Raw genomic sequence first — 14,980 nt, 5'->3', positions numbered from 1 at the left:
TCCTAAGATGTCAATGTTCAACCTTGCCATCTTCTGCTCGACCATGTCCAATTTACCTTGATTCAGGGACCTAACATTCCAGGTTTCTAGGCAATATTGTTCTTTACAGCATTGGACTTTACTTTCACCACCAGACACATTCACACTGAGCATCATTTCCATTTTGACCCAGCCACTCCATTTTTTCTGGAGCTATTAATAATTGCCCTCCGCTCTTCCCAAGTAGCATATTGGACACCTTCTGACCAGGGGGGCTTATCTTCCAGTGTCATACATTTTTGCTTTTTCATACTGTTCATGGGGTTCTCACACTGAGAACACTGGAGTGGGTTTGCCATTTCCTCCCCCAGTGTACCAGAATTTAACAGAACTCTACACTATGACCTATCTGTCTTGTGTGGGCTTGAACAGCATTTCATTGAGTTATGCAAGCCCCTTCACCACAAGGCTGTGATCCATGGGGAAAAAAATGTATACACACACACACACACACACACACACACACACACACACTCAAAAAATAAGTGCAAGTCTCTCAGTAATGTTTGACTCTTTGTAACCACCCCATGGACTATATATATGTGTGTAAACACTGGTGAATATGAATAAGGTCTATCAGTTCAGTTCAGTCGCTCAGTCAGGTCCGACTCTTTGTGACCCCACGAACCAAAGCACGCCAGGCCTCCCTGTCCATCACCAACTCCTGGAGCTTACTCAAACTCATGCCCATCGAGTCAGTGATGCCATCCAACCATCTCATCCTCAATCATCCCCTTCTTCTCCCACCTTCAATCTTTCCCAGAATCAGGGTCTTTTCCAATGAGTCAGTTCTTCGCATCAGGTGGCCAAAGTACTGGAGTTTCAACTTCAGCATCAGTCCTTCCAATGAATATTCAGGACTGGTTTCCTTTAGGATGGACTGGTTGGATCTCCTTGTGGTCCAAGAGACTCTCAAGAGTCTTCTCCAACACCACAATTCAAAAGCATCAATTCTTCGGTGCTCAGCTTTTTTATAGTTCAACTCTCACATCCATTCATGACTACTGGAAAAACCATAGCCTTGACTAGACGGACCTTTGTTGGCAAAGTAATGTCTCTGCTTTTGAATATGCTATCTAGGTTGGTCATAACTTTTCTTCCAAGGAGTAAGCATCTTTTAATTTTATAGCTGCAATCACCATCTGCAGTGATTTTGGAGCCCCAAAAAATAAAGTCAGCCACTGTTTCCACTGTTTCCCCATCTACGTGATGGGACCAGATGCCATGATCTTAGTTTTCTAAATGCTGAGCTTTAAGGCCTATAGTTTAACTGATAAAACTATACTAATACCAGTCCCCTGGCTGTGAAAATTCAGTTAATGTAAGATGCTATCATTGATAAAACCTAAGTGACTCGATGGACATGAGTCTGAGTGAACTCCGGGAGTTGGTGATGGACAGGGAGGCCTGGCGTGCTGCGATTCATGGGGTCACAAAGAGTCGGCCATGACTGAGCGACTGAACTGAACTGAACTGAAGTGATAGAGCCAAGAAACTCTATGCCACTTTTGCAACTTTTTATATTTCTTGGTGGTGGTTTAGTCACTAAGTTGTGTCCAACTCTTGCGACCCCATGAACTGTAGCCTGCCAGGCTCCTCTGACAATGGGATTCTCCAGGCAAGAATACTGGAGTGAGTTGCCATTTCCTTCTTCAGGGCATCTTCCCAACCCAGGGATAGAACCAGAGTCTCCTGCATTGCAGGCAGATTCTTTACCAACTGAGCTAAGAGGGAAGCCTTTTATATTTCTTAAATTATCTCAGAACTAAATTTAAAAGAAAGGAATGGTAAAGCAAAGAATCTGGAAAATGTAACAGGAAATTCTAATAAATGGTAACTAAATATAACAATGATAATTATAAAAAAACACAAAATTTATTTGGAGGAAACTGAAAAACCAAATGATAAATAGATCAAAAAAGATAGATTAGTGTTACAAGGCCAAGATCCTTGTCTTATTCAGAAGACTACATATAATGATTAAATTAAGACATTGTATATATATAACATTTGCTACAAATACAAGTTACCAAAAACCATTAAAACAATAAAAACAGAATTTAAAATGTACAAAATAGTAAAAGAAGCCAGAAAAATCATAATAAAAAATGGAATTGGGGAAAAGGAAATAATGCCAAAAAAGAGGATAGTAAGTAGGAAGAAAATAAGATGGTAAATTTCAACATGAATATCTGTGATCATACATTAAGCATATAAATATGAAAACTCTACTACTATATTTTTCATATAAAGGCTGTTTATAGGATATCAACTAAAATCTAAGAAAGATTGAAAATAAGGGATGAAAAATATGTAATAGGTAAATCTAACTTGCATAAAGCAAGTTGGGATACAACAATATAAAAGAGTAAAAATAGAATTTAAGATACTATTGTTAATGATGAAAAGAAAATACACCAAGAATATATAACTACACTGAATGTTATATATTTATTCACTGCCTGGTGGCTCAAATGGTAAAGACTCTGCCTGCAATGCGCAGCAAGACCCAGGTTCGATCCCTGGGTCAAGAAGACTCCCTGGAGAAGGGAATGGCAGCCCACTCCAGTATTCCTGCATGGAGAATCCTATGGACAGAGGAACCTGGTGGGCTACAGTCCACAGGATTGTGAACAGTAGGACATGACTAAAGTAGGACATGACTAAATGGCCAACACTTTCAGAGTATATAAAGCAGAAATTTCAACAAAGAGAAAGCCATGATATATTGGAAAAGTTTAGCTTGTATATAATAGAAACGAGAACCACTGGGCATGTGAAAGCAACATATGTGGATGCATTTCCACTCTTCCTGTCTCAATTACCGAGGCAATAACATTGGCAAGTTATTAAACCAGATTCTGAACTTTTTGAAACTTTAAAATAAGGATATCCAAAACTATCTCAAACAATTAAATGAGATATTGATGTAGCATTCAAAATTCCTATAAAATGTGAAGTACTGTTGCTGTTCATAATATTGCCTTACATCTGACTAGATTTAAATGGTTTAACTTCAGAACACAAATTTAATTTACCCACTACTTTGGGATTCCTCTTTCTTGCTAAACCACTTTTTCGAAAGCTTCCATGAAGCAACTATTATGGTTGCTACAACGAGAACAGGTAAAGCAATGTAGATAGCCAAAAGCCACTGCTTCTCCCCGCCCTTCTCAGAAGTTCTTTTCGTGAGTAAATCTAAAAATAAACATACATAAAAAATCAGAGAAAAAAATTAAGCTGTATACTTTTAAGTTACAGCAAACTTATCACAATGTTCTTAATTTTAATCATAATTCAAGTAACAATGAAAAATAATAATAATTAGCCTCTAATTAAAATAAATGAATAAAAATAATGATAGAATCATAATATTTAAGACTATCTCTATAAACTCTCATTCTAAAAGAACAGACACTAAATTCCAGGAAGTTCTAATGTATTCTACCTTATACAGCAGCTACAGCAAAATCCCAGTATAAGTAGAACCCCACAACTTCAGAGACATATAACCAACAAACGTGCATTATTACAAGGTGCATTATCACAGAATTCTACTATATCTGTGCATATCTTATTTATCTTTATTAGAGTGCTGGCTCTCCAACACTGGGGATCTGTTTTTACCTATGGAGTCATTGCTGTGTTACTAGAATGGCACAGGCATAAAAAATAGGAGACATGATCCCTAACTCTAATTCTGCAACTAATTAGCACTGGGTATTCTTTCAGTTCCATGAGGAGTGAGGCTTTGTTTTACTATCTGTACATGCCTAGCGTCATATGATAAGCATCTGGCATATACATTAGGAATTCAAGAAATATTGCTAAATCAGTGGATGAATGACAAAAACTAAAGTCATGACAAACAGAATACTGTTTTAGCCTCCTTCTGTCATCTCTTTAACAGCAATTAATAGATTTTTATCATTTAAACTGAAAACTCCTTCAGACTAAAGGTTTATCTTCTACTTCCTTTATTTCTTCTATAACAGACACATATTAGTGCTAGACACAGGCTGTGTTGCTGGTATAGAGCTCAGATCACAGGATCAACCATAAACGTGGGAAAGAGTTGAAGGATAATTTAAAGGAGAAAGTCAGACACAAGTAAATAAAAATTTTAAAAGATACTCAGCTTCAGTCATATTGAAAAGTTAATATTAGGGGGAAAAAAGCAAGATTAAGAAAGCATATTGGTTTCTATTTCTTTTGGAAGCCTATTTGTTTACCTTTTAATTACAAATATTGGTTTCTTTCTAAGTGGCAAAAACCTAACTATGTTTTTGTGAAGGCAAGTAATTTGACGATTCTATTAACTGGATATATAAAAGAAATAGATACTTGCCCTGTGCCCCAGGCGATATTCTGGCTCTCGTGGTACAATTTGGAGGTGCGTAGCCTTCAGTACAATTGCATATCATCCTGGAAGTGCACACCTAGAATCATTTTTTTAAATTCAGATAGTCATTTAAAAATGTTTTCTCATAGAAAGCAAAATTATCTGATGGATCATCAGGCTTACTCTGGTATTTTCATCTAGTGTAATTTTGTTTCTTTGATTTATTTACAGAGATAATTCTACAAATCAAATGCTTGGTTTCTTAGCCTAAAGTAGGCACAGATGCACACACATGCTAAAAAGGAGCTATAAAGTGAGGCTCACAATATTTGAAATATCTGGAAAACTTAACACCTTCAAATGTCCACCTGAAAATTTAGCGTGCAATTCCAGAACCATCTACTTAAATTCTATTGAAAATGACACCATTCCAGCGGTGTGTTAGAGCCAGACAGTATCAGCTTGCAAGGAGGACTGTGTACACTTCTTCCCATCTTCATTTTCAGTAACATCATGTGGTGGTCTGAAGTATCTGTATACATAGATGAGGACTTTATGCTTCCTCAAGCTACTTGGTAAACATTTAACAGCATAGCACTGCCCTTGACCAGGATCGTTTGTTTACTTCATTAGTTTTTGTTTGTTTGATTTTTAAGCAAAAGTTTTTTGTATTCCAAGAGAGTATCAGATAATCTTTGTAATTAACTAATTAACGATAGGAACAGCTTTATGGTGCTTGCCAATGTGTGAGCCTCCATTCTCAGCACTTTACATTGATTTACTCAAACCCTCACAACAGTCCTGTAAGGTTGGGACAATTATTATTCCCACTCTAAAGATGAATAACCTGGAGGCATAGATATTTAACTTGCCAAAAGTCACATGGCTAGTAAGTGGTGGAGACAATTTAAACCAAAGAAATCTGGTTTCAGTCTCTGCCCTTGACCACTAGGCTATGCTACTCCTGAAAATGATATAAAACACCTCTCAATTTCTAACATCTCAATTTAAGAATGTGATTCTAATTCCTGTATTCCATGGCTAAGATATACATGGAAAAAAGTGTTCTGTTTGCGGTTTCCACTGCCCTAGCTTCTGTCATATCACTTTCATGTTGTAGTGTGTGTGTGTGTGTGTGTGTGTGTTTACTCTGAAATACTGGCTTGGCCAAAAAGTCCATTCATGCTTTTCTAGAACATCTTACAGAAAAACCAGAATGAATTTTGGGCCAACCCAATATCTCACTGAAATAATATTGCCTTTCTCAAGAGACACATGTTGTCAGTTCAGTTCAGTCACTCAGTCATGTCCAACTCTGTGTGATCCCGTTGACTGCCGCACACCAAGCTTCCCTGTCCATCACCAACTCCCGGAGCTTACTCAAACTCATGCCCATCAAGTCAGTCATGCCATCCAATCACCTCATCCTCTGTTGTCCCCTTCTCCTCCTGCCTTCAATCTTTCCCAGCATCAGGGTCTTTTCCAGTGAGTCAGTTCTTCGCATCAGGTGGCCAGAGTATTGGGAGTTTCAGCTTCAGCATCAGTCCTTCCAATGAATATTCAGGACTGGTTTCCTTTAGGATGGACTGGTTGGATCTCCTTGCAGTCCAAGAGACTCTGAAGTCTTCCCAACACCACAATTCAAAAGCATCAATTCTTCGGTGCTCAGTTTTTTCTATAGTCCAACTCTCACATACATACATGACTACTGGAAAAACCATAGCTTTGACTAGACAGACCTTTGTTGGCAAAGTAATGTGTCTGCTTTTGAATATGCTGTCTAGTTTGGTCATAACTTTTCTTCCAAGGAGCAAGCATCTTTTAATTTCATGGCTGCAGTCACCATCTGCAGTGATTTTGGAACCCCCCCCCCAACTAAAAATGAAGTCTCTCACTGTTTCCATGGCTTCACCATCTACTTACCAAAAGTGATGGGACCGGATGCCATAATCCTAGTTTCCTGAATGTTGAATTTTAAGCCAGCTTTTTCCCTCTCCTCTTTCACTTTCATCGAGGGTCTTTAGTTCTTCTTCCTTTTCTGCCGTAAGGGTGGTGTCATCTGCATATCCGATGTTATTGATATTTCTCCCGGCAATCTTGATTCCAACTTGTGCTTCATCCAGCCTGGTAGTTCACATGATGTACTCTGCATATAAGTTAAATAAGCAGGGTGACAATATACAGCCTGGACATACTCCTTTCCTGATTTGGAACCAGTCTGTTGTTCCATGTCGAGTTCTAACTGTTACTTCCTGACCAGCATACAGATTTCTCAGGAGGTAGGTCAGGTGGTCTGGTATTCCCATCTCTTTAAGAATTTTCAACAGTTTGTTGTGATCCACACAGTCATGGGCTTGGGCATAGTCAATAAAGCAGAAGTAGATGTTTTTCTGGAACTCTCTTGCTTTTTCTAGGGTCCAACAAATGTTGGCAATTTGATCTCTGGTTCCTCTGCCTTTTCTAAATCCACCTTGAACATCTGGAAGTTCACTGTTCACGTACTGTTGAAGCGTGGCTTGGAGGATCTTGAGCATTACTTTGCTAGCTACACATGATGTCATTGTGTTGTCACATTTGGATCACTTCGTTTAGGTGATGTCTTCCAAGTTTTTTCCACTGTAAGTTGTAACGGTTCCATTGGAGGAGACAACTTGTGTATGTAATATGGACATATGTAAGTATCTGGGTCCTCATAAGAGTTTCACCCACTAGTTTTAGCATCTGTTGACAATGATTTAACTCCATTATTTCTTCTATATTGTTTATACTATTAAAAATAATTTTCCCATATCCACCCTTCTAGAGGACTATATTTCCTGCTACCCTAGCCGCCAACTCTGCTGAGTACCTGGTGCTGCCAGAACCCCTGCAAGCCAAGCAGCTGCACCACCTCCACACCTGGCCCTCACTGGGGCAGGCCCAAGTCTTCCAGGGCAGCCTCAGGAGCAAACCCCAGTAGACGACCAATATGCAGAGGTGGAAATAAAACCACAGTTGAAACCCAGGGACAGTGTGGCTAAGGAAGAAGACCCAAAACCCTCCCACCAGCTGTACAAGCTGCAGATTAAATTCTCATGATCAACTAGGCAGACTCTGTGTCTATGGAACATATGTAAAAGGACATTGAGAGCTCCCACAAAAGAAAACACACTAGTTCTGACAGCTGTGGACATTGGAGGCAAGAACACACAGGAGTAGGAGCAGATTAGAATCTGAGCTGCCCCCACAGCAGGTCCTGAGACCAGCACAGTGTTGGAGGGCATCCTAGGGAGGTGAGGCAGACTGTGACTCCCAGCGAGGGAAAGGACGCTGACAGCAGTGACTCAAGAAAAACATTTATTATTCTTGTGTTTTGACTTGTTCTGTAGATTATTTTGGATTTTTCCTCTTTTTTTCCCTCCCCTGCCCCCGCATTGTAGTTGTTAGATTTTATTGGCACTTGAAATCTAACTAAGCTTTTGAGCTTTTTTTTTTTTCCCCTCATTCAAATTTTTTCATTGTTGTTATAAACTTCTGCCTCGTTGTTGGGCTTTTGCAGTTCTGGACAGTTTGGGTTTTTTTTTTTTTTTTTTCCTTTTCTCTTTTTTAATTTAATATTTTAAACCTATTATTATTTTTTCTAAATTTATTCCTTTGTTTGCTTTTCCTACTGTTCTTTTCCCCTTGCAGTTAATTTTAATATATATAAATCTTATTTATCTACCTCTATTTAACTCTACATATCTATTCTTTCTTTCTTTTATTTCTTTCCTTTAGTTTCAACATATTTGTTTGTTTTATTTTCATTGCTTTATACCCCAATTGGCACCTTGGTTTAGTTTTGTTTTCCAGTTTATGCTTCAGTTACTTTTGTTCTGGTAGACATAATTTTTGGTTTCCTTTGTTTGCCAGGTCTAACTATTGCCCTTTATTTTTGTTGGACTGTTTTTATTTTGCTTATGGGTGTATATGTATATATGTATATTCAGTCACACTTTTTACTGTTGTTATTAACCTCTGCCTCTACATTGGGCCTTTGTAGTTCTGTGGAGTTTTCCTTTTATTCCATTTCTTTTTCTTCTCTCTTTTTTTTTCCTCTTTTTTATAATTTTAACTTTTAATTTTTTAAAATCTATTATATTCTTTCTACATTTATTCCTTTGTTTGCCTTTCGTACTGCTCTTTTGCCCTTGCAGTGAATCTTTTATATAAATCTTCTTGATCTGCCTCTATTTAACTTTGCATATCTATTCTTTCTCTCTTTTCTTTCTTTCCTTTCCTCTCAACACATTTGTTAGTTTGTTTGTTTTTTTAATTCCTTTATTTCCCACTTGGCACTTTGCTTTAGTTTTGTTTTCCAGTTTGTGCTTTAGTTAGTTTTGTTCTTAATTAGTAAATATAATTTTTTATTTCTGTTGTTCACCGAGTCAATCTATTGTACTTTATTGTTGTTGGAATGTTTTGACTTTGCTCATGGGTATATATGTATATGTGAATATTCCATAATTTCGATTATTATTTGCCTGATTTTGTAACTGCCATTTGTCTGGGGTCCAACTTTGGTTTCTCATTTTTTGATATTTGTTTTTATCTCACTTAATGCCATAACAAACCACTTGTGGAAACTTTGTTCCTGAGATCAAGCCCTGAGCCTTTGGAGTGGGAGCACTGACTCCAAGATGCTAGACTACCAGAGAACTAACCCTAAGGGGTATCAAATAGTGAGAATTCACACAAAGGAAACCACTGGAATACAATACCCAACATCACCCAACCACCAAAGCACCCTGTGCAGGACTCCTCATCCAAACAACAAACAAAACAAAAATACTAACAAAATCATCAGAAGACAGGATTACCGCCTCTCTCAGCCTTGCCCATCAGAGGAAAAACAATAAACAAAAATTCAGCACAAATCTCACCCTATAAGAAATTTACACAAACCACTGGATCAATCTTACAGGGCAGACACCAAAAGGAAGAAAGAATTCAACCTTGAAACCTAGAAAAGGAGACCTCAAACACAATAAGTTAGAAAATGAAAAGGCAGAGAACTACTACACAAATGAAGAAACAAACTAAAAACACAGAAGTCCAAATAAATGAAGAGGAAAGAGGCAAGCTATCTGAAAAAGAATTCAGATAACTGATAGTAAACCTTGAAAGCAAAATGGAGAAAAATTCAAGAATCAATTAACAAAGACCTAGAAGAATTAAAGAATGAACATGCAGAGACACACAATGATTGAAGTTAAAAATGATCTAGAATGAATCAAGAGCAGAATATCTGAAGCAGAAGAATGAATCAGTGAGCTGGAAGATAAAATGCTGAAAATAACTTCTGAAGAGCAGAATAAAGTAAAAAGAATGAAAAGAACTGAGGATAGTCTCAGAGACCTCTGCTGCTGCTGCTGCTGCTGCTGCTAAGTCACTTCAGTCGTGTCCGACTCTGTGCGACCCCATAATCAGCAGCCCCCATCCCTGGGATTCTCCAGGTAAGAACACTGGAGTGGGTTGCCATTTCCTTCTCCAATGCATGAAAGCGAAAAGTGAAAGTGAAGTCGCTCAGTCGTGTCCGACTCTTCGCGACCCCATGGACTGGGGCAATATCAAATGCACCAACATTTGAATTACAGGGGTCCTAGAAGAAGAAGAGAGAAAGCAAGTGTATGAGAAAATTTTTGAAGAGATGGTTGAAAATTTCCCGAACATGGAAAGGGAAACAGTCAAGTCCAAGAGGCACAAAGAGTCCCATACAGGATAAACACAAGGAGAAACACATCAAGACACATACTTATCAAACTTAAAAAGACTAAACACAAAGAAAGAATATTAAAAGCAGCAAGGGAAAAGCAACAAGTAACATACAAGGGAAAACCCACACGCTTAACAGCTGATCTTTCAGCAGAAACTCTGTAGGCCAGAAGGGAATGGCAGGATATATTTAAAGTACTGAATGGGAAAAATCCACAACCAAGATTACTGTACCCGGCAAGGATCTCTCATTCAAAACTGATGGAGAAATAAAAAGCTTTTCAGACAAGTAAAAGTTAAGAGAATTCAGTGCAACCAAACCAGCTTCACAACAAACACTAAGTGAACTTATATAGTCAAGAAATACAAGAGAAGAAAAAAGATCTATAAAATCAACCCCAAGCAATTAAGAAAAGGGCAATAGGAATATCTATATCAATAACTACTTTAAATGTAAATGGATTAAATGCTCCAACCAAAAGACACAGACTGGTTGAATGGATACAAAAACAAAACCCATATATATGCTGTGTACAAGAAAACCACTTCAGACCTCAAGACACATACAGACTGAAAGTGAGAGGATGGAAAAATATATTCCATGCAAATGTGAAGCAAAAGAAAGCAGGAGTAGCAATCCTCACATCAGACAAAATAGACCTTAAAATTAAGATTACAAGAGATAAGGAAGAACACTACATAATGATCAAGGGATCAATCCAAGAGGAAGACATAACAATTATAACTCCTATGCACACAACATAGGTGCACCTCAATACATAAAACACTAACAAACACAAAGGAGAAATTCACAGTAACACAATAAGAGTAGGAGACTTTACTCCCCCATTCACACCAATGGACAGACCACCAAAACAGAAAATTAATAAGGAAACACAAGTCTTAAATGATATATTAGATGAGATGAATCTCGTTGACATCTTCAGGACATAGCATCCAAATGCAGAAGAATACACATTCCTCTAAAGTGCACATGGAACATTCTCCAGGATAGACATCTTGGGTCACAAATCAAACCTCAGTAAATTTAAGAAAATTGAAATCATATCAAGCATCTTCGCCAACCACAACACTCTGAGACTAGATATCAATTACAAGGAAAAAACTGTAAGAAACACAAACACATGGAGATTAAACAGCACGTTTCTAAATAACCAACAGGTTACTGAAGAAATCAAAAGGGAAATTTTAAAAATTCTAGAAACAAATGACAATGAAAAAATGAAAACTCAAAACCTATGGGAAGCAACAAAATCAGTCCTAAGAGAGAAGTTTATAGCAATACAATCCTACCTCAAGAAACAAGAAAAACATTGAATAGACAGCCTAACTTTACATCTAAAACAACTGGAAAAAGAAGAACAAAAAGACCCAAAAATTAGTAAAAGAAAAGAAATCATAAAGATCCAAGCACAGGGATGGTATGGGGAGGGAGGAGGGAGGAGGGTTCAGGATGGGGAACACATGTATACCTGTGGCAGATTCATTTTGATATATGGCAAAACCAATGCAATATTGTAAAGTTAAATAAAATAAAATTTAAATAAATAAATAAATTTTTAAAAAATCCAAGCACAAATAAATGAAAAAGAAATGAAAGAAACACTATTAAAGACTAATAAAACTAAAAGCTGGTTCTTTGAGAAGATAAAATTGACCAACCTTTAGCCAGACTCATCAAGAAAAAAAAGAGAAGAATCAAATCAACAAAATTAAAAATGAAAAAGGATAGGTTACAACAGACAATGCAGAAATACAAAGGTTTATAAGAGACTATTATGAACAACTATATGGCAATAAAGTGGATAACCTGGAAGAAACTGACAGGTTCTTAGAAAAGTTCAATCTTCCAAGACTGAGCCAGGAAGAAATAAAAATTATGAGCAACCCAATGACAAGTGCTGAAATTGAAGCTGTGATCAAAAGTCTCCCAAAAAACAAAATCCCAGGACCAGATGGCTTCACAGGAGCATTCTATCAAACATTTAGAGAAGAGCTAATGGCTATGCTTCTAAAACTCTTTCAAAAAATTGCAGAGGAAGGAACACTTCCAAACTCATTCTATGAGGCCACCATCACCCTGATACCAAAACCAGACAAAGACAACACAGAAAAAGAAAACTACAGGCTAATATCACTGACGAACATAGATGCAAAAGTCCTCAACACAATTTTAACAAACAAAATTCAGCAACACATCAGAAAGCTCATACAGCATGATCAAGTTGGGTTTATTCCAGGAATGCAGGGATTCTTCAATATATGCAAATCAATCAATCTGATACACCATGTTAACAAATTAAAAGATAAAACTATATGATTATTTCAATAGATGCAGAAAAAGCCTTTGACAAAATTCAGGACCTTAAAAAAAAATTCAGGACCTGTTTATGATTAAAACTCTTCAAAAAATGGGCATAGAAGGAACCTACCTCAACATAGTAAAGGCCATATATGATAAGCCTACAGCAAACATTATTCTCAATGGTAAAAAATGGAAAGCATTCTCCCTAAGATCAGAAACAAGACAAGGATGTCCACTTTCACCACTATCATTCAACATAGTTTTAGAAGTCCTAGCTACAGCAATCAGAGAAGAAAAAGAAAGCAATCCAGATCAGAAAAGAAGTAAAGCTCTCACTGTCTGCAGATGACATGATTCTGTACATAGAAAACCCTAAAGATAGTATCAGAAATTTACTAGAGCCAATCAGTGAATTTAGCAAAGTTGCAGTATACAAAATCAACACACAGAAATCATTTGCATTTCTATGTATCAATAATGAAAAATCAGAATGAGAAATTAAGGAATCAACCCCATTCACCATTCCAACAAAAAGAATTAAATATCTAGGAATAAACTCACCTAAGGAGACAAAAGAACTGTACACAGAAAAGCACTAAGTTTCAAAGCACTAAGTAAAAATATCCTTAATCTTAAATTAACTGAGGTATAGGACTATTTTTTCACCCAAAATAAACCTTTCAAGGACCTTCAGTTTTCTAAAATTCCCTTAATATTTTTGCTCTAGATCATGGTCATTTGTTCAACTATTAGGTCACTCTAGAACTAATGATAGGAATAAAATGCTTTTCACGGGTAACAGATGAGAAGCTCCGTGTGGTAAAAACTCAATCATTCAGTGCATTTACATGCATTTCCTGAGATTCTACAAATATTTCAAAATAAAAGATTTTTTAAGTAAATCATTACAGGCAGGGATATAAATGTTAGTAGGCTCAGGCAACTGTTACGCTAGGAGCTAAACCATATGCAACTCAACTGAAATTTCTTTGTTACAACTCAGAAACAAACATCACAGAGAAAAAGAAATACCTCAGAAAAGATAACTACAAATGAGCAGGCACATATCTAAAGAGCTCTCACACTGAAACCTGTTAAGGTCAGGACTAATTTCCAGCCAGGACTGAAGCTATGGATTTTTTTTACACCAAGATTGTTAGCAAAGAATGAAAATCCAGTAAAGGAATATAAGACACATTCTTTCCTTCCACACATTTTCAACTACAATTCTTGTTCTGGAAAAAAAAAAAAAGCAAAATTATTCATTTATCTTTTAAAGGCTTTCACAACTACACCACACCAAAATAACTTCTACACATAAGAGTTATTATTCTGTTACTGATTTCTTGGTTTTAAAATCCAAAGATCCACTTTCTGAGTGTCTTAGGAGTTCAAAACATCATAAGAAATGCACATATTGTGGTTATGTCATTCAAAAATAAATATACGCTAGTTGTATGAAAACCCTCCTTCCCATATTTTTTCAACACTCCTTTATCACTAGTCTTGGCTTATTTGTATTCTTTTTTTCCATTCATACCTTGCATAGATTTTCCCCAAATTCCCTTTATTTTTTAGTCCTTAATTAGTAGCCCTTTCTCATGGAAATCAAAAGACCAAGTTTCCCATATCACTGTCAAGGACGTGCATCCACATTATTTGTACCACAAAGCTTCAGCCTCAGCACTATTGACATTTGGGGCCAGAAAATTCTTTGCTGTAGGTGTTTTTCTGGCCAAGCAGGGTGGTGAGGACCTCTACCCACCCTATCCAGAAGCTCCACTGGTGTGACAACTAGAAAATATCCTCCAGATGCCTTCTAGGGAGCAAAATCACCCCCCAAAAAAAACCACTGATAGAATGGCAACCCACTCCAGCATTCTTGCCTGGAGAATCTCAGGGACAGAGGAGCCTGGTGGGTTGCCGTCTATGGGGTCGCACAGAGTCAGACACGACTGAAGCAACTCAGCAGCAGCAGCAGCAGCAAAGCATGATTTTTCTGGGATCTCTAGTGAATATCCCAGGTTTTCAAAGAAATAGCTTCACTCTGATTGACTGTAACTCAGATAACTCCAGCCTTCTGTAAACACTGATAATTGTTCAGCTTTATAGTTTTGTCATTCTTTGCCTGGTCTTGTACGGTTTGATATTCATCAACAGGCCCATGGGGACAGCTATGCAAACTTCTGAAGCTGTTTCTGCATACCAGTGCTTCTTCCCTGGAACTCTGCCTCCAAAATTCTACCTACTTTAATCTCTTAACTCCAATCTCTGTCTCTTCAACCTACTATGCCCGTGTCTACCCAAGGCACAGCAGTCCAAAATCTGACAACAGGAAGAGAACCAGGGAAATCACATCTCATTTGTTTCCCTTCTCTCATGGAACAAAGCCCTATCGTACTATCTAGTACCTGAAAACTGCTGTTTCATACATTTCTTCCCAGCTTTCTAGTTGTTTATGGCAAAAGTGTGATTAAAGATCCATGTATTCTTTCATACCATCCAAAATCCATGAGCCTCTCTGAGAAAAGGATAATTCT

At 37.3% G+C, this 14,980-nt stretch overlaps 1 protein-coding gene across 6 annotated transcripts in view; it reads right to left on the bottom strand.

The window, feature by feature from the left end:
* ADAM32 (ADAM metallopeptidase domain 32) overlaps positions 1-14,980 on the bottom strand; it is a 174,065-nt gene that overhangs the window by 13,322 nt on the left and 145,763 nt on the right. For 4 of the 6 annotated variants that reach the window (XM_059882234.1, NM_001046250.1, XM_024986266.1 and 1 more), the window contains 2 exon segments: positions 4,388-4,478; positions 3,078-3,237 (listed from right to left, as the gene is read on the bottom strand). The exons of the other annotated variants lie outside the window; for them this stretch is intronic. In XM_059882234.1, coding sequence (XP_059738217.1) covers positions 3,078-3,237; positions 4,388-4,478 — 251 coding nt within the window. 6 annotated transcript variants of the gene reach the window in all.

The sequence above is a fragment of the Bos taurus genome, chromosome 27 (assembly GCF_002263795.3).
Source record: "Bos taurus isolate L1 Dominette 01449 registration number 42190680 breed Hereford chromosome 27, ARS-UCD2.0, whole genome shotgun sequence".
In the NCBI taxonomy this organism is placed as follows: Eukaryota; Metazoa; Chordata; class Mammalia; order Artiodactyla; family Bovidae; genus Bos; species Bos taurus.
Note: the sequence above shows the minus strand (reverse complement) of the source record. Positions and strands in the feature narration are given on the sequence as shown.